The 24,947-nt window shown below is 35.6% G+C and overlaps 1 protein-coding gene across 1 annotated transcript in view; it reads right to left on the bottom strand.

Annotated features, from left to right (window-relative positions):
* LOC150092596 (phospholipid-transporting ATPase ABCA1-like) overlaps window positions 1–24,947 on the bottom strand; it is a 982,930-nt gene that overhangs the window by 835,641 nt on the left and 122,342 nt on the right. Inside the window, exon 8 of the mRNA XM_090414749.1 lies at window positions 14,522–14,716. Coding sequence (XP_090270875.1) covers window positions 14,522–14,716 — 195 coding nt within the window. The remainder of the gene's footprint in view (window positions 1–14,521; window positions 14,717–24,947) is intronic.

Raw genomic sequence — 24,947 nt, 5'->3', positions numbered from 1 at the left:
GATGTGGAAGCTTTGGAGAAGATTCAGAGGCGAGTGACCAAGATGGCGAGTGATCTGTGGAATGTTCCCTTTGAAGATAGACTGAGGACATGTGGATTGGTTGATAGGAGAAAAAGAGGGGATATGATAGAAGCATTTAAGCTGGTTAATAGGTTAACAGGATTGATGCAGGAGAAATGTTTCAGCACTTGGATGGAGGAGTCAGAACCAGAACATCCTTGGAAGTTGAATAAAGGTGTGCTTAGTAGGGGTATGAGGACTAGATTTTTTGTTTGGAGGTTGTGAATGAGTGGAATGGTTTGCCAGAGTCTCAGTTGTGAGTGCTTTGTCTGTTAATGGGTTCAAGTGATAGATTGTGTGAATAGTTTGGTTCTCCCACGATGAGTCTTTGGACTCCATGGAGGCACCAGTACAATAATACTAACTAATGTGCTTCTATCATGTCCTCCTCTTTTACACTGATCAGCTTATTTTTGAAGCCCATAGACCTATAATCTATTCTCATAGGGAAAATTCCACTGACCTTCCACAATCTTTGTCACTCAATCCTCTGGATCCTCACCACCCCACTGAACTCAGTTAACACTCATCCCTTGAGCCCCTGGCCTCCTCAATTTTTCTACTTAATTCCATCCATGCAGTACATAGATTGTGATCTGTTCTTTCCAATATGCATCACCTTACTTCTGGGCATGGTAAATTGGAAGCCATATGCCAGTTTACCAGAGTGTGATCATGTGCTAGTCTATTTAAATGGCAGAAATGCTTCAGTGACTATTACTCTTTCCAGCTTTGAATCATCAGCAAACTGAATATTTCTCCTCAAATCATTTCCTATATCACTGATATGCAAATTGAACATCAGAGTATTAAGTACTGAACAGTGCAATATACATCACTTATCACCTGCCTTCCCTTGGAGTAAATTCATCCATAAACCAATCCAGTCTTTGATGTGCATCAGTTGCTCTTTAATCCAAATTCCTCAGCTTCATACTGTCTCTATTTGCTACATTTGCAAGAGTTCCATCTGAAATCCTGTCAAATGGTTATGCAAAGCTCAGCAGTATCTATGAATAGTCATTTACTTTATCCAACTCAGTACATGGAAACTCATAAGGCAGTATTTGACACAAGTAATGTATAACTGCATACTTAAGAGTTAAGTGAATAAATTGAGTAGGAATAAAATAGATGATCAGTGAAATCAACTAAGCTGTGTTGGAAAAAAATTGCTATTCATAATCAGATTTTGCCTTTCTCACAGGCATCATCACTATACTGGATTCACACACTTTTTATGTGGCTGTTGCTTTAAAGTGTTATTCATCCATTTAACTCGCATGCAATTTATTCTACTTGAGAGTCTGCAGTTAGCTATAGCTTCTTTCAGAGACTCTTTGACCACTTCCTATGACTGCAGATTCCTCTACTATGCAATTTCTCATGCCAAGGAACTGCCCTGAGCTGTCTTCTAGGTTTATTATAATCAACTTTAGAAGAACTGATTTAGAAGACTAGTCTAACTCTATTCTCACTAATTCGAAGCATAAGTCACCTCATTTATATTAAGATTCTCGGATGCTATACAAGATCCAATGTTCTTGTACAGTAAGTCACTTTCATCACTTGGTGTTTAAGTTGGTTTTTCCTCTGTAGCAATACCTTCCTGACCTTTTCTATCCTGAACATCCTCTCTTAATACACTATACTCATTGTAAATATACAGATAATTACACAGATAATATATAGCTGAGAAGAAATGGAATGGTTTGAAAGCAAAAGCCAAGCTTTAGAGAACCAGGGACAAATCTAAAGAAAGCACTAACTCAGCCATGGAAGCATAGTGAAGTTATCAGCAAGGAGAGAAAAATCAGAATGGCATTATTGGTTTTAATGGAAACTGCAGCATAGTAAGTAATTAAGAGTAAAATGCATTAGAGAGAAAAAAAAAAAAAATATATATATATATATTAGGAAACAAATACTTCATACTAAAACTAATATATCAATGTGGAGCAAACAAACCATTCCAAGAAAAGTAGAATACAAGGCACACACACACACAACAAAGGGTTAACCTAAAACAGCTGGTGCCATGCACTAGAAGGAGAAGGATCATATCAAGCAGATAATTATTCATTTCTAGTATGGTGGTATCTCGCTAATCCGAACTAATAAAAATCATGCTCATTCATTAGATTAGCTAATTTTCTCCCAAGAGACAACAATAACTAGCATTTAAGACAAAAATAATCAGATTCTAATGGTACATCAATTTAATTCTGTAAATAAATGAAGTAACTGACAGAAAAAAAGCTACTGTACTGTAATGTAAAACTTAAATAATGCAGTACACAAGTTTATTTTAGTAAAAAATTTAGTTTGTATGTACCTGTATTGCTGAGGATTCTGATTTAATAAAATTGCATACTTCAGTACATAACTTAATTTGCATAAAAAATATCACTTTCTTGTACACAACACAAAAAAAAAAAAGTTTTTTTATTTCTTTGTAAAAAATGCACTGATTTTCTTTTGCTTATTGGAAGCTAAACTTTTTTCGAATGCTTCTTCTCAGAGCTCCATTAGGAATAAAATTTTGTAGAATGGCGTATCATTCTGCTTAGCCCATTCTATACACATATTAAAACTGTCAACTGCCTCTTCATGTTTTACTTTTTTTTTCTTCGAGTTCTTTATCGTCATCATCATCTTCTTATTCATTCTGTTGTGTTATATTTATAATTTCAGCATTTGATTTGATTTCGAATTCACTTTCAGTTCTACCTGTAATCCATTCTGTAACATCTGTTTGTGAAATTTCAACATCTGGATTTATATTTTTAACCAAATTATGCACGTTTTGAATTTCCTCTTTTTGCGTATCACCGTAGTTATCTTGGTAAATTCTAGAAGGCCACAGTTTTTTCCATGATACTCGAATTGCTTCAGGTTTGATGGCTTCCCAAGCAGCAATACAATATGTACTGTACATTATAAAAAAGCAAACATGAATACACAATAAATTAAAATAGGCTTACAGTATAACCGTACAATCAACAGTATGAAAAAAAATACTGTACTATAATGATAATAAAATAAATAATAATAGTTAAAATAATAATTATTAAATAAAAATAATAGTACACAAAATAATAATAAGTAATAAATAAACTTTTTTTTCTTTCAAACCGGTTCGGATTACTGGAGGGTTTGGACTAAAGAGGTTTGGATTAGCGAGATACCAGTGTATTTATATATGATGAGAATCTCCAAAAATTTTGGCATAGTGAGGCAATCCTTCTGATTTAAGTTAGGATAGTGTAACAAGGCCTTTGAACTTTCTTTGAAAAGATAATCCTATTTAAAATTGCATCTAAGGAGAAGGCAATCATCATTCCAGAGGATACTGTGTTTGGCCTGTCTCAATACCACCATGTTGTGTGAAACCTAACTTTTGAGGTTTAAGGTATTCAATGTAGTGATGTTTGCTAATCCTTTTTTCAACAGAATGGCATGCCTTTTCAAAGTATGTTTGATTAATTTCACAAAGAATCTCATAAACATGCTTGGAACAGAGGTAGAAGTTTGTTTTTTTGTTGCTGGTAAGAGATTAGTTTGTTGACTGGAAAAATATGTAGTATTAGGTAAAATATCAAGATTCTTCCAATAGGTCTGGAAATGCCAGAAGGATATGAGATTGGTAACCTACATTCTATTGCAATACTCTTGGATGCAGAAATGAAGAGTTTATTATATACTGAATGTTATAACAGTTGCAGTCATTTGATTCCAGTAATGCTTTGATAGCTTAAGCTTCTGTTGTAGGGATGAAGGAAAAGACTGAATGTTATGTGCTATGTTCATTAAGAATTTCACCACTCTGATTTATTATTATTGTTATTACACGGGCACCCCCATGGAGTCAGAAGACTCATCACTGGGGACCAACACTAACCATTAGTCACACAATAACTATTATACCCTTCCCCAAACCTGCTCACTATCAAGGAACTCACAACTACCTCCATCAATCAATTCATCACTCACCACTCTCCAAGCAAAAATCCAGCCCACATATCCCACCAACCACATTCTCACACAAACTCCAGGGATGACCCACAGCTTTCTCTAATAAGTCATGCACCAAAATATTTTTCTCTCATAAATCCTATAGAAACCCTTCAGCAACCAAATCCTGTAACCCACACACCATCCTCAAAAGCAGCACTCCACACATCCACTGCTGGTGTTGGTCACTTGTCTCCAGACAATATTTTTTATCTATTAACTATGTAAGCTATCTGGCCAATATAGCTATGATTTTTCAGGGGAAATCCTAAGATGTCATGACCAGCCTTAAATCGATTGGACTAAATGGTATTAAATTGTGAATGAATACACTTCACTAAGGAATGGTTTCATTCATAATTTGACAAGTTAAAACCCTTGAAAAAGATATGCTTGTATTTTAGTATAACTTGTATATAGCCTGACAAATATTGGATACCGTAATTAGTGTATAACTTGTGAATATTCCCATGTAAAATACCTACTAAACTGTATGTTAGACAATGAATTGTTATATATATATTTTCTGTAATTGATATAAAAGAATTACTGTGTAAATTGCATATAACCAACTGAGATTATAAGGTCAAAGTACGCGGGCAAGACACCGGATTAGTAAGTTGCCTCAAGCGGTCACGCGTGCATACAACACATGGCGACCTAAGTTTTCTGGGAAGATGCTACGAAAAGGCAAGACCCATGAGTGCAAAGGAATAACGTGTTGGGTGAAAATTTAGGGTTACAAGGAATCCTGGTAGGGGTTGATATAAAAGGGCTGGAAAATCTCCCCAAGAGGCTTTCGCTTTTTGTCTGGAGTCTCTGTTCTCTCTCAGTGGCAGAAGTCGGAGGTATCGGGTCGTGATTACAGGGATCATGGATTCCAAGCCCTACGATGAACGAATAGAGGATTTTCAAAGCAACAGGCAACTCCCAGAAAAGATAGTGGCCAGGTAGCGTGCCTTATGGATACAGAATCGCCTCGTGCTAAGAATATTCTAGGCACAGATGATCGGTATGCAGACTCCGTGAGAACCAACCTAAACTGACAGGAATTTTAGCCTTAGCATAGAGGGAAGAAAATGTTTGGAAGGAAAGGAATCCAAGAATCGAGAGGACAAGCATGAGGAATCCTCGAGTTTAGTACAAACCAAACCTTTAATCAAGTAATATGTGAGAAGAAGGTAATTGCAACTTAAGCATCATATACCTTCATAAAGCTTTGAGACTCTATCTAAAATTAAGACAGAATTGTGATATTTTAATCGTAGTCGGTAAGCAATATGTGCTATGTATTATAATTGTACTTGTGTTGATTGCTAACTATGTTTAAGAGCTGTAGAGATGTCTAATCCAGACAGCTTGATTAACACCTAAAGGTCATTATTGGTTTTATAATCTAAGGATGCGAGCTTTGAATCTTTGAACATAATGTTTTTGTAGCATCAGTTAATGTGTGATGTATATTGATTAATTTTACTTTGTAATCTAGTAGTACAGTGATAATTGAAAGTTCTTTATTCTGTATGATGATCATTATGTTAAATAAACCTTTTGCTCTTATTAATTTGGTTGCCTGTGTCTAAGAATCCAATGCATCACTCATAAATTATTCGGATCTAAACAGGAGATAATTGTTAATTAAGACCACGACTGCAAAACATGGTTGATTATAGAAGGTATTGATAATTGATAACTTAGTATAGAAATAGATTAGATTAACCTCGTGCATATCTGAAGGTTCACTTCTTGACTGAGAAGTTTTTCCAATCTAAGGGTTCTGGGTGGCACAGTGGAACAAATAAATTTTCCCAGAACCTTAAGAGAAGTTAACTTCAGAAGCTTTGTTACCAAGGAGTTGGCTTACCCTTGAGACAATCCCTTTGTAGATCAGACTTGTGCACATGATAATCTAAGGGGCTGAAGTATATAATAGTAAGACAAAGACAGACACATTATAGGCGCTGTTGAGATAAGACAAATTATTCAAGAGATAGTTAAGTAAAGGAGTTAAACTACTATAAGTAAATATTACTACTACGATGACACGTTATAACACTGGGCGCAATCAAGTCCAAAAACAAGATTTTCGGGGCCAGTCCTTTGCAAAACTGCACTTTAAGGTGCATCATTATATCCCTTTCTCCTATTTTTGAGAAAACAATTTAACTTTTGTGTTTTAAATATTAAATGAGACTGATCAACATCTTGAGAGGAGGTGCCATTTTACAAGGATACACAAACCTTCCAGAAAAATGCCAGGTGGCATTTTGCTGGAAGGTTTGTGCAAAGACTCCTGATAAGTTTTTTTACATTTTTTGGAATAACTAATTGTAAATAAGCGTGTGTTTATTAGTAAGAGTTGCAGTAAAAGTTGTGCACTTGCAGTGTTTTTAGTATGCGGGCTTGTTTATTTTTACTATACTCCTCTCCAAGTTTAGTTTACAAAATCATTAAACTTAGAGAGGAGTATAGCAACTGGCAAAGGAAATATGGTGATAGCTTGTCTTTACAGGAGTTTAATTTGATTTTAGTAATTTCATGAAATGTGAGGTGTTCTATATGTTTTCATTTGATTATGTAGATAAATTCTGGATATTTAAGGGGGGATGGAAGGAGGATGTGTGCAAAGTGTGTACTGAATGATGACTTGATGAGCAGTAATGTAATGTAATGTAACTGAAAGTGTTACTAGCAAAAATGCCACAATAGAGATGAGTGCTCATCTGATAGCAAGGAGGGACAGTGTAAAAGAGCACCAAAAAATTGGTAGATAACTTTTGAAAAAATGAGTGAGTAATCTGATGAACTTAACAATCGATGGTAAGAATGACAAAAGTGATATGAATGTAGCAGAAATTGAAAAGCGGAGTCCACTTGTCACCTTACCATTAATTGCACTCTGCTTTTCAATTTCTGCTACATTCATATCACTTTTGTCATTCTTACCATCAATTGTTAAGTTCATCAGATTGCTCACTCATTTTTTCAAAAGTTATCTACCAATTTTTTTCATTCCAATTTAACAATTGAAATGATAAAATGGCATGAAAGAGGTAATGAAAGATATGCCATTGGCATTGTATGAGAATTTGATTATTAGAGGTGTGGTAAATGAGAAGATGTACATTATATCAATGTAAAATAAATAGAGTGATTGAGGCATTGGATATCAGCAGTAAGTGAGCACAAGAGTTGGTAGTGGTAATAAGGACAAATGACTTGACTGGGAACAAGGAACATGTAAGATTGGATATCAGGAGGTTGTTGAGAAGGATAAAGGATAATAGTGTGATAGTAAACATAGTTATTTGTGTTGCCCAGATATAACAGTGATGAAATGAGGCAAAGAGCAAAAATTGTGAATGATATTTTAGCAGAAATGTGTCAGGAGAAAGAAGTATAGTTTGTTAAGGTGTGAAATGAGTTTGAAGTATGAATTGAACTGTATAAGAGTGATGGACTGCATTTGAATGATTTTGGTGTGGGTCATTTGGAGAGACTGCTATTGGGGGGGAGATGAGTGCTGATAAAGAATGTGGTCAAGTAAGAAGCGATGTGAAAGAGCAGAAGAGTAAGAAAAGAGAGAATGAAGTGGAGGTTATAAATGAAGAAGTGGGTAGCACGAGTATAGTGAATGAGAGAACATGTGCAAAACAAACAGGGAAAGAGAGAGAGGCTCAGGGTGGACGGGATAACACAGCATGGGAAAGGCTGATCTTCCAAGAGGATGTCAATGTGTGTGCAGATAAAAAGGGAAGGGGATGATCTGGGATCGAGGGGGAAAACAGTTGGATTTGAAGAGGGTTCTAAGATAAATAAGTAGAAAAAGAAATGGCTTAAGTTAAGTATAGAGAAGTTACATCTAATAAGTGGTATCAGCGAAATGTGTTATAGATCCCGGAATGAGCTGTTATGTTTGTATACAAATGCTAGAATTGTAAGAAACAAAACAAATGAACTGGGTGCATTAATTGAGTCCATTCACCCAAGAACTGTTGGAACAAGTGAGACATGGTTGGATGAGAATGACATCCTGACAGGAATAGAGATGGAATAGTATGATGTTTATTGTGAAGACAGAAAGGGTAAAAAGAGAGGGGGAGTGCTATTGATGATAGAGAAAGAGTTATGTCCATACAAGCTAGAGATGCAAGAAGGAAATGGTGCCAGTGATTTTTAGGCAGTATGGTGTGAGATATTATTATTATTATTTCGTATGATGATACAATGGCCGTGAGTTCCTTTATATGGATAGGTACGGCACCATCTTAGTCCCCCAAATTTATCAGGGCTTGGAACCAGCATAGCTGACGAATCAGGCCTATGGCTGGGTCAGTATTCCTGACTGTAATCCGTGTGTGTTCATGGGGTCGGTTTGCCTGCTTGCAGGATGAAAAACCCCAGATAAACTGGCAGAAAAAAACCTGCTGTCCACTTCCAAGACCGGCTACCTTGGCTATGGCTGAGGAAGATCCTTAAGCTCCTCACATCGTCGATGGGAATCGAACCTAGGACACTCCTTCCCCAGGCATATGATTGTGAAGCACAAAGCCACTAGGCTAACCGCGTGGACAGTGTGAGATAGAGGTGAATAGAGTGAAATACTTAGTCAGATGTTGTCACAGACTTGGTAATGTGGATGGTAGTGACCATGAAATGTATAATCAAATTAGACAAGCAAATAAGAAAAGAGTGATCGTTATAGGCAATTTTAATTATGCCAATATAGACTGGGATGATGAGATAGCAACTGCAAGTAAAGAAAATGAGTTTCTTGAATTTTTGAGGGACAACTACCTCAGACAGTATGTAACAGAGGGCACACGAGGATTGAAGGTCAGTTGGTGAGAGTGACCATGAAGTGATTACCTGGTTGGTTGCCAGCAGTATGCAGACCTCCGTGAGGAAAGGATAGATTTGGAACTACAAGATTCAGTTGGTGAGAGTGACCATGAAGTGATTACCTGGGTGATTGCCAGCAGTGTGAAGACCTCTTTGAGGAAAGGATAGATGTGGAACTACAAGGTTGGTGATTATTTGAAGCTCAGGATACAGCTTGCTGGTGTAGAATGAAATGAGGTGGTGGCTGGAAAGGAGATCAATGTTGCTTGGGTGATATTCAAGAACTGTCTAGTAGAAGCAATGTCTAAATGTATTCCAAATGTCAGAAGTTTAAATAAGATAGATGTAAAATGGATGAATGAAGAGATTAAGCATGTAATATAATACAGTGAAAAAAAGGCATTATGTAGGCAGTATAAGAGCAGTGGTAATAACAATTCTGTAAGGAATACCAAGAACAGGCAAGGAGAGTGCCTTAGTTAGGGTAGAAAAAGTTCATTATGAGCTGCAGTTAGCTAATGAAACAAAAAAAAAAAAAAAAAAATCTTACAGAGTTGTTTCGATATGTAGCCACCAGAAAAAAGAATGATTATGGAAGGATGACACTAACTGAAGAAAATGGTATAAGAACAACTGCTGCAGAGGATATAATTCAGTTGGTTAAAGTTAATAAAGGTTTTCATTCTTGTGAATGTGACATCATCGAGTGTTTAATAGCAGTTGATGATGACAAGGAGGAGAGACTGACTGTAGGTGAGCAAGAGGTGTATGGGGAATTGAGCAAACTTGATGTTAATAAGGCTGTCGCACTTGATAACATATCACCAGGTAGTCTGAAGGAATGTGTCAGGGAGTTGGCATCTGCCTTGACACATTTGTTTAATATGAGTACACTGGATCAAGTTCTAAAGGAGTGGAATGAAGGTCAGATTATGCAGCATCATAAAGGAGGTAACAGAACGCAAGTTTAAAATTAGAGGCCTATCTATATGTCAGTTGTTGTTGTTAAAGTGTTGGAGAGGCTGGTGAAAACCAGGATCTATAATTGGGCTGAAAACAGTGGCATTATCTTTGATGGACAGCATGGATTTGTTAAAGGGAAGTCATGTTTTAGTAATCTTCTTAATTATTACAATAAGGTGACAGCTTCATTGGACAAAGGAGATGGATACACAATAGTGTACTTAGATTTTGCAAAGGCTTTTGATAGATTACCGCATGATAAGTTCTCATATTTGTAGATTTAGGGACTCAAAAACACACGTGTTGAACAGATTATTTTATTAATTACAAATAAAATAAAACTTGACGTTTTGACCTCTATATCGAGGTCATCATTGGAAGAATACAACTGTATACAGAACCAAGCTACATGCTCATGCTTTCTATATCAGTAAACTAAATCTACGTAGTTAATAAATCTTTTTTCTAGCCTGACCACCTCTAGTGATAGAAAGGAAAAACAAAAATAAAGAAAGAAAGAAATAAAATTATATAAAAAAAAAAAAAAAAATTATATATATATTATAAATAGATAAATGCAACTACAATAAACTGTTAGAGTCCTCATGTATTAATATTCTGGATAGTTACAAAATGATTTCTTTAAACTATCCAGAATATTAATACACGAGGACTCTAACAGTTTATTGTAGTTGCATTTATCTATTTATAATATATATATAATTTTTTATTTATTTTTTTTTTTATATAATTTTCTTTCTTTCTTTATTTATTTTTTTTTTTCCTTTCTATCACTAGAGGTGGTCAGGCTAGAAAAAAGATTTATTAACTACGTAGATTTAGTTTACTGATATAGAAAGCATGAGCATGTAGCTTGGTTCTGTATACAGTTGTATTCTTCCAATGATGACCTCGATATAGAGGTCAAAACGTCAAGTTTTATTTTATTTGTAATTAATAAAATAATCTGTTCAACATGTGTGTTTTTGAGTCCTTAAATCTACAAATATGAGTGCTGATCACCGTGTAACCCTAAAAGAAAGCATGATAAGTTGATAGTCAAACTATACCAGATGGGGTTGTGTTAAACTGTGAATGAAGATATTTGAGAATTATAATACTTCATTCACATTTAACATAATCTGCCATAACTTAAGCAACACTTGTAAATATTATTTGATGATAATCTCTTGTTCGTAAATTATTATTCATATAATTACTTTGAGTTTGTTTATTATTGTTTAATTATATTTAATCTAGAATATGTATTAGTACTGAAAGGACTCTGTATTATAATGTCACTCAATTTATTTTATTTATTCCTATGTTAATGTTATAAGAAGGTGTGCATATATATTATAAGAATTTGTATTTATCATATTTAAATGTATTTTATATGAATTATGGATTATTTCTTTATTTGTTATTTCTAAAAAAGAATGTAAATATGTGGAATTCTGCTGATATGATTTTATGTAATTCTTCTGATTGAATTTGATTGGCTAGTAAAGGAGAAACAGAGTTGCTTTTAGTTAGCACGTGCTTAGAACATGAACAGCGATGATATGGAGAGAAGCCTGTAGATGTAAGCTGAACTGGCTAGAACCGGATTTTTGGGCGGGAAGAATAAACAGTTAATTGGTAAACGAAAGTAAACAAGGAGGGGAAAGCTTAGGGACAGTGAGGAGAGTGATCGTGTGTAATGAAGGACGAAGAGTGATATGCGGAAAAATCGACGAGGAAAGGACCGGGAATAAATAGGCATTAAAAACTACCTCTATCAAATTCTTATATTATGATAGATTCCTAATGATTAGAGGAAGAAAGCTGCAGAGGTGAAGTCAATACGTAGTGGAAGATAAGGAATTAGTACATGACGTGAATCTAATATGTCAAGACTTAAGTAGCTCTGTGTTTAATATTTTAGTTAACATAGTGAAGATTTCTTTGAATTGTGTTTCCTTCCTCACGATAATTAGTTAACAGGAATTTTAAGATGTGCCTAAGATTAATTCAGTGTGCTGAAGTTGTAACCCAGTAAGACATCCTTTTTACACCCAGTGTGAAGCAAATGGAAATTAGTTCCGCCTAATATATCTTAACTTTAGCTGTGGCCTTTAACTACAAATAGTCGAAAGAATGAAGCACTAAAGTGTTTCCCCCTTGAATTGATAACTGCCTTGTGATTCAATTAAGTGTTTATAGACTAGAATGAGTTAGAGAACCGCAACTATAAAAATATTTGTTGTGAATTCTGGAATTTTGAATTGTGAGAACTATTTTCTATTAATTGGCAGAATATAGAGAACTGAGAGTTGAATATTTGATAACTAATGCATTGTATTTGTTCTAAACACTAGAACTAAATTGATGTGTAGATGATATGATTTGTCTCATAGAATAGAGACAGGTTGTGATAGAAATACTTATGTCTTGAATAATAAGATCTAAGATTTGTGGCTTTAATCTTAAAACACAACTGAATAGCTACCTATATCTCAGAGATATTTTGGATATGTTCAATTGCATTATCTTGTTTAGAAAGTTATACTTAGATGTACATGTTATATAACTCTGGATTAAATGTTTTGTTTTATTAAATTCAATTTGATGTTTGCCTAATTTTCTTTCATTGTACCGCTCATAAAAATTTATCGGACCTTACAGAAGCCTTAAAAGATAATATTAACCTCGGTCTGTAGAAAAGTGAGATTGCAAACGTTAGTTGATGATTGATTCCTTTGCAATATATAGACTAGTCTGAATATAAAGTGGCACAGGATAATATAAATTTCTTTATATATGGATCAGTATCAATCAACATCTAACAAATAAAAACGGATTTTAAGGAAATAACGATAAGTTTGATTAACCAACATAAATGAATCAGTCAGCAAGATAGCCAGACACAACAGTCGGATATATTAGACTTGTGCATTGGATTGGAGACTAGCTATCTGATAGGTATCAGCAAGTTGTGTATGGGGGGAGCAATATCCCAGAAGAGGAAAATCACTAGTGGTGTGCCTCAGGGTTTTTTAGGGCCTTGCTGTTTAACTTGTATGTTAATGATATTGGGGAAGTTGGGATGAACTATGAGGAACAGAGATGTACTAGAAATGTACTGGAGGAGATGTTGTAAAAATGGAAGGTCTTAAAATTTGGGAAACAAAGATGGGATGTAGAATTTATGCTTGATGGGGATATATTGTTGGAGGTGGAGGAAATAAGAGATCTTGTGGTGATAGTGGATAAGGATCCACTGATCACCTAAATGTTGGGAGATCAGGAGAGAACAAGAAGTCATCCCTGGAAGCTGTATAAGGATGTATATAGGGAATGAGAAGTAGGTTTTTTCTTGAATGCAGAGTGTGGTGTCTGCAGAGAATTTGAATGTGTTTAAGGCGAGGTGTGATGAGCTGTGTGTATGACAAAGGAACCTCCTAGATAAGTCTTTGACTTTATGCAGTCTTAGAATAACAATAATAATAATAATTTGTAAGTGTGCACACGCATGTATTAATATTTACCTAATGCACATTTTGTGAGTTTTATAAACATTATTTTTATTAAATGAAAACTGCTTTTGTATCAATTACTCTTCAAAATCCATTTAGTCATGTACTGAATCTACATCTTCTCTGCATTCAGAGAAGATGCATGTTTTTAGCACTGTTAGTTTTATTTGCAGGCTGATCACTTTACTTTTCCAGATGTTATCCATGACCTTCAGATTTGTTCTTCCCTTTGCAATCCTGATCTTTATTTCTTTTTTACAGTTCAAATCATATGTCATTTTGCTTTCCAAGTATGTGAATTGTTCTACATTTTCTATATCACTTCTATCCACTTGTATCTTTTGTTTAAAGTTCTTCTCACCAAATACCATTGTTGTCTTTGTTTTTTCCCCGTTCATAACAAGTCCAAATCTCTTTCCTTCCTCATTTAACCATTTCAATGTGTTTTGTAGTTCTCTTTCGTCTTCTTCATATAGTGAACACCTATAAAGTTGACTGCATTCCTCAAAGATGAGTAAATGGTGGAGTATGTTATAGAATGCTCCAATAAGGACAGACTGAAGATCTATAGGCTGCAAAAATTATTTGATTTTTGCAAATAATTTTTGCAAAAATTATATGTAATATATAATTTTTGATATATTACATATAATATGTAAAAACAAGAAGAGAATAAGGGGTCACCATAAACATATTAGAAGGAAATTATGGGTGGAATGTGTTGCTGAAGGTGGTTGTGAGTGCAGTGTAGATGAATGAATTCAAGGAGAGGTACGAAAAATGTTGTGAATAACATTCAGTGCAAGCCTTCTGCAAATTCATTGACTCTATACAGATGCCAAAGAAAATAATAATAATAATAATAATTATTATTATTATTATTTTCTTTAAAATTTGCTGTAAGTGTTTAAAAAATTTAGCAGCTTACAAAAGTTTTACGGAAAATAGCTCTTGATGTGAAAATTTTTGGGCATGTTAGGTATACATCTTAGTACAGCCAGGATATTCTGCTCATGTCAGACATTTAGGCATTTGATTTGTAGTGTCTGAATAGTCTTGTATTATAGTATTCAGTCCTTATGAACTAGCCTATGGCTTTCTTACAAAATATAAGTACAACATACCTGTATAAATAATGCTGTGAGGTTAAGTTCTTTGGCTATCTCTAGAGACAGTTTACTGTTCATCATAGGAGTGAGAGCACAGAGTTGTTGATAGAGTTCCTTCAGCTTGTCTGATTCTTCAGATGTTATTAGGTGCTGAAGGCCATTGGCAAAACACAAATAATATGGAACTGATAGATCTTTTCTGTCAAAAATCTATAAACAAACAAAAAAAACCATTGAAATTGCAGAGATAAAGAATACACAAATATGGCATAATAAAGTACATATATAATGCATACTTAGAATTAATACTTATTATTTGCTTTGAGCACCCCATTTCAGAGAACTCAGTGAAAAGAGAGGAGCAGCTGTCAAACTAGTCATATACCACTATTCATCTATATCTGTTATACCTCATCTCAAAACTTGTTCAATTTAGGCATACATTTAGGAATACATTTAGGCATAACATCATCATATTTAAAGAATAAGCCAGATTCATGAAACAAAAAATATATATTTTATGTGATTTATATGATTCAGAACAGAGAATTAATTATATAGTTAACAGACAGAAGAATTGTCTATGTGTATGTGCATGAATGTACAGGTGTGTGTGTGTGTGTGCTGGGAAGGAGGGTATTTTTAAATTTTGCTCTTTCCAATTCTTTGAAACTTGTGCTATTGAGAGACTTGTTAAAAAGGTAAGCCATAGCTGTTTTTAACTCCTTGCAGGAACATTCCTTTAAGACCAGTGATGATATGTCATCAATTCCTATTACCTTAATAACATCAAGTTCATTTAATTCCTCATTGCTCACCATAATTCCTCTTGCTCATTCACTAGCAATCAACCTCTTCCATTTCCCCTACACTTGAGATTCTCATGATGTCACACTGATAAAGATACAGTAAATTTTTAAATCTTGATAAATTTTTCAAATATCTTGACTAGGTCGTCTGCAGCAGTTACCAGTCTACGATTTTCATCCACTGACATCATCTTACCATAATCATTTTTTCTTCTACTTTCCACACATCAAAAGAACTCTCCAGGGTTTTTCCTGGCTTGATTTGCTAATTTCTGCTTATGTTGCACTTTTGCTATCCTTACTGAGTCAATTCCTGGTGTTACACCTGATATCTTGAGAATATAATATCCTCAGTTATCATGGTGTAACATAAATAAAAAAATATAAATAACATAAATAAAAACCCCTGCATAAAAAGGATAATTTGATTAATAAAATATTCTTGCATCCAGTGTAAATTGAGTAAAATGTAAAGGTCTATTGTTTAGTTAAGATAACAAAAGAAAAGAATGTATTAAGATGTATTATGACTAAACAAGGAAGAATTTGTATTAAATAAGTAGCTAACTAAGAATTAATATAATAATGCGATTAAGAATGAAAGAGTTAAGTACATAAGTATAAAAGAATGAGTCATGAAATACGCTATGTAAGAGGCTACAGATTAAGCATTAAGTAGAATTCTGAGAAAAGGTTTAAAAGGGGGTTAAGATAGAGGCTAACAAGAGAAATAACGGAATATCGCTTAGGGCCTATACCCGGATAGAAACTTCGTTATGAGTTGCCGATCAAAATGACGTATGGCGGCAAAATGCTACCCAATTGGTAAAACAAGTAGGAGGCGGGAAAAAGAAGTAAGAAAGGGCGCCGTTAGGGAAGCAGCTATAAAAGGGTTGGTAACCCCCCCCCTCGAGGCTTTTTTTTTTGGAGAAGAGTAGGCTCTTTTGGGTTTAGGAGAAGACGTTTAGACAGTCAAGGAGGCTTGAGGCCTTTTTGCCTTTTTGTCAGAGGAGAAGAAACGTTTGGATAGTCGCAGTGGTTTTAGTTTGGTTTTCTAGTGGATTTCACGGTGTTCCTGAGTGGAGAGATATGGCTTGTATCCTCATGCCACAACAAGGAATCGAAGGTGAGCGGGAAAGCTATTCCCGTATTCCGATGTAGAAAGCGAAATATGCCATGGAGTCATAGGAAACTGTGAAGATGTCGATGTCCTCGTTTCGGATAGTACAGCCAACCGCGCAGATGTTTATATAGCCCTGAATTGCAAGAAGTTATGCAAGCAAGTTCATTCAGTAGAAGATAAAGGCCCGTAAGTGAAGCTAAAGAAAGGTATTGTGAATTTTGTCTTATGTTAACTAGAAGTTGTTTGTGATAGGTACCATTGTCATAATACGGAACTGTTAAAGTGATTAGGGAGAAATTATAATAGGACTTTAGAATTTGATAGAGAGTGTTAAAAGTAAGCTAGCTAGTGTTGATAATTTGTGAATAATTAATTGTCCTAAGAATCTTGAGTGCCTACTATATTGTAAAAGGAGAGTTAATGACATAGTTGTGTGTTAATGAAGTAAATGGCTTTGTTAATATTGAGTTGGATTAGTGTGAATTGAGTAATCAAGTAGCCTGAGGAATTTGAATGCCTAGTGTGATGTGTAGAGAATCAGAATTGTCATAAGTATGTGCTAGAGTAGTTAATGATTTTGTTAGTGTACTTGAAGTTGAATAATCTAATAGTGTGTGGTAATCTAATTTGTCCATGTTAAGTGAATTCATGTTTTGTATGAAATTTTGTGGCGGCATGATCGTAGTAACGTTTGTCAAATCATAGCCCAACTACTTGTATTAAGCTAATTTTAGTGTGCAAGTAATTTAGTTGAGTATTTTGATATGTACCATGTTTAGAGAAATAATAAACTTTTTGTTTAATGATAAAAAAGGTTGTCTGATATTGCTAATCCAATGCACCGCTTAGAAACATTCGAGCCTAATCACGCGGGGAAATAATGTTAAGATACAGGAAGTTTAAGGAATTAATGTTGAGTAACAAGAAATAGTGTCACGACTGCAATAGTTACACTTTCAGATATTTTCAGGTGAGGAGACTGATGACGTCCTAAATTTCTTTAGTTATATAGAAGAGCTTAGAAGAGTTGGAGGATGGACTGATTTTCAGTTGCTAGTCCTACTCAGAAGTAAACTGGTGGGAAAGGCTAAAGCTTTCCTGTATTCTTCCCCTATTCTTAAGGAAACCCTGGATTACTCCCGATTTAAGTCAGTCCTAATTTCTGAGTTCTCAAAACTAGGAAGCTTGGGACCTAACTTATGGAAGCTCCAGAGGTGTTCTCAGGAAGAAAAGGAAAGTGTGGCTGAGTTCCATAACAGGTTACTGACGATAGCTAGTACTCTAAGTGTCAATAGTGAAGAAAAACTTCACTTGGACTGGGCCATTTTCCAACAATTCAAGCAGGGAGTCAGACCTGAGTTGAAAGAAACAGCATTCGATAAGAAACTATCTAATTTAAGAGAATGTTATGATGCTGTAAAGGAACGCAAACAATTGCTCGGAGACCTTCGTCCCACACATGTTCAGGCGTCAGTGAATGTGATTGAAGAGAAGAAGGTATTTGAAAGAGAGCAGAGACATAGTAGAGAGAGTAAAAAAGAGAGAGACAAATCAAGGACAAGAGTGAAACTAGAAAAGGATAATGGGCAAGAGATAAACAATTTGACAGAGTCTAGTATTGATTCAGATAAGATAAGAGATATTGTAAAGCAAGAGATCGAGATACTCCACAAGCCCCTTATGGATAGGTTAGATGAGGTAATGAAACAATTAGGAACATTATCTGTCAGAACCCCAGAGCCTAATTGTAGCAAAACTGAGGAAACAATTAAGTTGGTTAGAGAAGAATCGTAGTAACTTTTGTCGAATCATAGCCCAACTACTTGTATTAAGCTAATTTTAGTGTGTAAGTAATTTAGTTGAGTATTTTGATATGTACCATGTTTAGAGAAATAATAAACTTTTTGTTTAATGATAAAAAAGGTTGTCTGATATTGCTAATCCAATGCACCGCTTAGAAACATTCGAGCCTAATCACGCGAGGAAATAATGTTAAGATACGGGAAGTTTAAGGAATTAATGTTGAGTAACAAGAAATAGTGTCACGACTGCAATAGTTACACTTTCAGATATTTGAGTTCTTTTTCTCTGTTTATGTATAAAATATCCTAAACTAAATATCCCAAAGGGCGCAGTTAAAATACAAATACTAGGGATACTACGGGGAACAATAGCTCAGATATTAGTAGGAATTTTGGTGATGTCTTGAAAGTAGAAGTTAGAAGAATATAGACGAAGGCAATTTGTAAGACAAACAAAATCGTAAGATAGAATAGGGACATAACACTGGCCTGCTTTTTATATTCCTCATACAACTTAAGGGAATCCTTATATGGGCTTTTTCAGTTGAAGGTGAGTTAGCCAATCTCATATGGTAGTAGCGGGGTTTTTTCTCCTGGAAACTCGGGTTTTTCATCCAGTGTACAGACAAATCGCCCTTCAGAACACACGCAATTTACAGACAAAAATTACTGTTGTTGGTGATGGGCGATAGATGGCGTTGATGGTAGTAGTGTCGCAGTGGGAGAATTAAGTAGCAGTGAAGAGGATTAGATGCATTTAGCAAAGTAGAGTAGTGTGTGTGCGTGTGCCCCCCACGATGAGCCCTTGGACTCCCTGGAGGTGTCACGTAATAATAATAATAATACGTTATCAACATTATTCATCTTATGTTTTTCTCCACAGTACCTTATTCCAGATTTCAAGCTTAATCATGTCATTTATCCATCTAATACCTACTTCATTCAACCTTTTAACCTTCAGAATACATCTGCACATAGAAGCTGTTAAACTTCTTGGACAGTGCCCAAGCAGCATTTATCTCCATGTCACTTAACTCTTTATCCCATACCATAGTTTCTTGCTATCTTCTGTACTTTTCATAATCACTGGCCTTGTAGTTCCACACATCTTCACATAATATTTGGTTGTTCAATCTATACAACAATATCTGTCATATTCCTTTCAAGGGATATTCAAATACTTGCTGCCAATGCAAGATAGGCATAGCAATCAAGGATGATACTGATATACAGCACTTACAGAATGGTTTGAACAGGCTAGAACTGTGGGCAAGTGATGGCTAGCAATTCAATACTAATAATTCTCTGCATGCACAGTCTAGGTATGGTTGCATAAATTAAAGATACCAAGAAATTATATACTTGGTTTAATCCTTTATCCAAGTGTAAGCAAACAACACCTGAAGCATTTTCAGGAGTGGGGCAACTCTTATATTGAAGCTAATGACTTCACATCAATTGCCTTAGTAGCCCATAATGCAAAGCACATATCCTTATGGACTTGCATAATGCTATGCATTATGGGAAGGGTCACTATCCAGACCGGTTTTGACCTTCATTCAGGTCTCATCAGTGGGAACCAGATCGAGAGGTGATACTAAGATTGAAGTAATATAGAAGTCATATTTTCATATACAAGTAGCCAAATAGTGTCACACCTTAATATTAAAATATTCTGGATTGGAGATAGTTGTTGGAAGTTTTTCCACTTGGTTGAACACTGATGAGACCTCAATAAAAGTCGAAACTGGTTTGGGTAGGGACCCTTCCAATAATGAATAGCATTATACATGTCTGTAAGGATATGTGCAGAACCGTCGACAGGGTGTAGCATAGATGCAGCCTGCCTCGCAGAGCGGCTTAATAAGGGCGCTCGTTCAGCCATATTTCATTGATTAAAAATTATTTGTGATCATCAATGACCCAAGAAAGATTGGTTGGTCTGGCAACTATATCGATAGAGGCGGACATGTAAAAGAAGAATTCCATGCTAGTGCTGGGTGGTTTGAGCATTTCAAAAAGAGAAATAGCCTACATAATGTTCGAATCACAGGTGAAGCTGCAAGTGCAGATAAAGAGGTGGCTGCAAATTATCCAGATATTTTGAAGACAATTGTGTAAGAAGGGGGCTATTGTGACCAACAAATATTTAATGTCGATGAAACAAGTTTTTGTAAGTGAATGCCTTCCAAGACTTCTCAGGCCAAATCAGAGAAATCTCAGCCTGGTTATAAAGTCGCAAATTCGAATGAAATTACTGCTAGCAATATGCGAGCCATTTGGAAGCACATTTTTCCATATTGTGCAAATGATTTTAGAGGCTTTTGAAATAAACCTAAGTTAATTAACTCTGATTATGAGAAATTCAGGGATTCCAACCTGCTAAATTTAGATGCAAAGCGGGAAGATCCTGGAGAATATGAAGAAAATGAAATCACTGACAAGCCCAAAGAGATTTCACAGAAACAAATTGAAAATATTTTCCATACAATTGAAGTTTCTAAGCAGCAATGCTTAAAGGCTGACCCTGGTGAAAAGAGCAGTAAAATTTGCAGAAGAGACAATAAGGCCATACCATACCATCAGTTGTATGAAAAAAAAAAGAAACAGAATGCCCACCAAACTATGTTAGCTCAATTCTTTGTTAAGAAGTAGAATAATAAATTTATATTCTGAATATGTTTTATTGTTTTTCAGCTTTTATAATTCTTATAATTATAAAATTTTATAATTCTTTTATAAAAAAAAATTAAGGGTCAAAAAAGAAATTTGAAAAACAAGTTATACTTTTTCTCCATAGGTTATTATATTCAATTAGTGCATTTTCAATTAATACGCCTGTTTTAAAGAAAGCTGAGAAAGTGTTGAGGATGTGATTTAGTTCAGTGTTTAGGGCCATGTTATTAGAACAGATTAGTTTAGCCATGTTGTATAGTGTTTTCACCACTCCATATTGTTGTGAGGGGGGCGGGATTATTGGTGAATGTACCTGACTGTATGGGTGGGTTTTCTATAAACTGAGAAAACCAAGATTCCATCGGGCTGGCGGGTGACTAGTGTGTCTAGGAAAGGGAGGCTGTTGTTTTCCTCTTTTTCTAGGATGAACTTGATTCTGGGGTGTTGGTTGTTTAAGTGTGTTAAAAAGAAGAGGAGTGTATCAGAGCCATGTGGCCAAATAGCGAACACATCATCAACGTAGCAAAGCCATATGGTTGGTTTTTGTGGAGCAGAGGCTAAGGCTTTTTCTTCAAAGTTCTCCATAAAGAAATTGGCTAAGGGTGGGGAGAGTGGTGAACCCATGGCTGTCCTCTCTATTTGTTTGTAGAATTTTCCCTGCCAAACGAAATAGTCTGAGTTCATTGTGAACTGAAATAGGGCTGAGATATCGGGAGAAAATTTAGCTTAGATTAGCTCTAAAGTTTCCTTGAGTGGGACATTTGTGAATAAGGAGGTGATGTCAAAGCTGACAATTATGTCAATATGTTGGAGTGTAAGGTTTTCTATGCTGGCTTTGAAGTGGGCTGAGTTTTTTATGTGTGATGGTGTGTTGCCAGTATAGTGTGTGAGCACTTTGGCCAAATGTTTAGCAAATTTGTATGTGGGGGAATCAATGCCATCCCCTATGGGATGTAACGGCACATTTTCTTTATGTATTTTTGGGAGTCCACAAATACAGGGGGGGGGGATATATAGAGTTAAACGGCCTTAATCTGTTGGTAACTTTAAAGTTACCAACAGATTAAAGCTGTTTAACTCTTAAATCTGTCTTCTTGGCCTGAAGAAAGTTGGTAAGTTTCTTCAGGCCAAGAAGAAATGACTTTCTTAAGGAGCCTGTAAAGTTTTCTGATTTGTGAGTTGGTGGGATTGTATTCGATAGGGAGGTAAGTAGCCCGATCTAATAGAAGAGCATTAAGCTAACCTGTGTAGTCCTTTTGGTTAAGTACTACAGTTGCATTTCCCTTATCCGCTTTGGTGATAACTATTTCTTTATTATTCCTCATTTCCTGCAGAGCTTTATATTCCTTGTTGGATATGTTGGTTTTTGGTGGTCTTGCTTTGGAGAGGACACAAACTACATCCAGTCTTACACTGTTGGTGATTTGATTTGGAAGGCGGCAGATCCCACGTTTGATCTGGATCATTATATCCTCACTACGTATTTTTCTGGGAGCAATGCCGAAGTTGTGGCCATGTGAAAGTGCATTGAGTGCTTCAGGCTTCAGGGTGACTGAAGAAAGGTTGATTACGGTGTTGGTAGAAAGTTTTGTATTGAGTTCTTTTTTAATTTTTCGAATTTTTTCATCTGTCGACCTTGTATTTTTTCAAATTCTTTGTCTGCAGCGGTACACGAGACGTCATGTAAAATTGACTGAATGTACACTGTAATCCATTGACATAAAGGTTAAACAACACAGGTCCCGGTTCTAAACCCTGTGGCGCCCCACTTGTAACCTTCTGTCTCCTTGATACTGCTCCCCCTCATATACAACTCTCTGATGCTTATCAGATAGCCAATCCCAAATCCAGTTCACTAACCTGACATCTAAAACTATGTGCTGCAATTTAAATATCAGCTTATCATGTGGTTCCATGATAAATGCCTTTGTAAAATCCAAAAAAAATGGCAGAATATGCCTTTTCCTCATCAACCACACTAATTGCTTTATTATAAAAAGCAATCATATTAATCCACCTAACAAATCCATGCTGACTCTCACAATTAACATTACCCTCATCTGCTCACTAATTACTCCAAAATCTTAACTACTAATGAAATAGAAACTGGTCTATAGTATGACACTTCCAGTCCACTACAACCAGTGGTGAGCTATAAGGGGCTCACACAAGCCCTTTGTTAAATTTTTCTCAAATTTGCTAGCCCCTTGTTCTTCTTGTTTAATAATCTTGTAGAACTAGAATATACCACCGTGGAATGTATACATGCTACTATAATTGCTACTTTAAATCATATGGATTTTCTGACAACTATTTAAAAAATCATTTCATTGCATTTTGTTCTGATGGAGCTAGTGTAATGTTGGGAAACAAATCAGGTGTTGCAATCAAACTTCAACAGAAATTTCCCAATGTTGTGATTTGGCATTCCGCTCATCGTTTACACTTAGCATGAGACGATTCGATAAAAAAACATTAAAGAAATAAATCATTTTGAAATATTTATGGATAAATTATATGCTTTTTATATCAATCACCAAAAAATCAATGAGAATTAAGCACGATTGCAAAAGACCTTGGTATCAAAATTTTAACACGTTCGCTGCCATGCTACTTTGGCATAGTCTGTTCCCGTACGCCGAGCAATTTCACTTCTTCAAGGTCAGTACGGTAATCTCGTTGCCGGCAGTAAGCGTCATACGAGTATACTCGTAGTTAGCTTGTGCCGAGCATATACCATGTATGAGAATACACAGTTTTAATGCTAGCTCCACAAGCCAAGCATTTTCACTTCTTCAAGGTCAGTACAGTAATCTCGTTGCCAGCGGTAAGCGTCATACGAGTATACTCGTAGTTGGCTTGTGTGGCTAGTTTACCAACTATGAGTATACTCGTAGTTGGCAGCGAACATGTTAAAGATTGGCCATGTGTTTGGACCACGAGGGCAGCTTGCAGTTTATGAACAGCTCTTGCTGTGTGGAGAAATTACCCAGCTTTATGCAAGCATTTTGCACTGAACGATAAATATAAGGGCTTTTTAAACCAACTTCTCAATTTGGAATTTTTAAAACATCTAGCATTAATGACTGATATCCTACAGAATTATCATATCTGTCAGAAGCTCTACGAAGTCGCAATATACCGTAAGTATTATAAGGAGTAAGTTAGGCTTTTTTTTTTTTTTTGCTCGACAATGCGAGCCCTTTGTTAAAATTTCCATAGCTCACCACTGACTACAACCGTTACGCAATGGTCAATTTTACCCTCCTTCCACTCCTTGGATGCCTTTCTCACAGTCAGACTTTCATTGAAAATCCAGGTCAGCAAAGCTGTCAGTTCTTTAGCACATTCTTTAAAAATCTGTGGTGAAATCCAATCCAGTCCCACTGCTTTATTGACATCTCTGACTACTAAACATCCAGAGTACTCAGTATTTGAAACACACTCTCCTCTTGCCCTTCTAAACCTTGAACTTGCCATATCCCTCTAGTATTAAAACCTACTTCTCCAGGATGAAATACAATAAAGTGTTCATTGAACAACTCCACTATGTCCTCTGCATCAGTCACTCTATTCCCATTTTTATCCCACAATGTCATTCTTCCACAATCATTTCTCCTCCTACTGGCAACACAGTGAAAATATTCCTTAGGATTTTCTTTGGATCTCAGGGTCAAGCTCTTCTCATATTCCAGTTTTGCCTTACTTACCATACTAGTCACTCTTCTGGCCTGAGTCTTATATTCTTCATGCATCTTCTCTCCACCCCTCTCCTTATATCTCTTCCATAACCACCTTTTTCCTGCAGTTCCTATTTGATATTGTTTGTCATCCACTTTACAACAAATTGTATTCTCTTCTTCACTCACAACATACAGCTTGCTATTCCTACTAATAAATATTCTTTCACACATTCCCAAGCACTGATGATATCTCACCCTTCCAATTCCTACATCCACAGAACTGCCCCAAGCTGATATCTAAGATTATTATAACCACCTGCCTTATAATTTCACATACATTCCTTTCTC

This window comes from Typopeltis vanoorti, chromosome 25 (genome assembly GCF_054136105.1).
Source record: "Typopeltis vanoorti isolate ZY-2024b chromosome 25, IOZ_Tvanoo_1.0, whole genome shotgun sequence".
In the NCBI taxonomy this organism is placed as follows: domain Eukaryota; kingdom Metazoa; phylum Arthropoda; class Arachnida; order Uropygi; family Thelyphonidae; genus Typopeltis; species Typopeltis vanoorti.
This window is presented reverse-complemented; position numbering and strand designations above follow the sequence as displayed.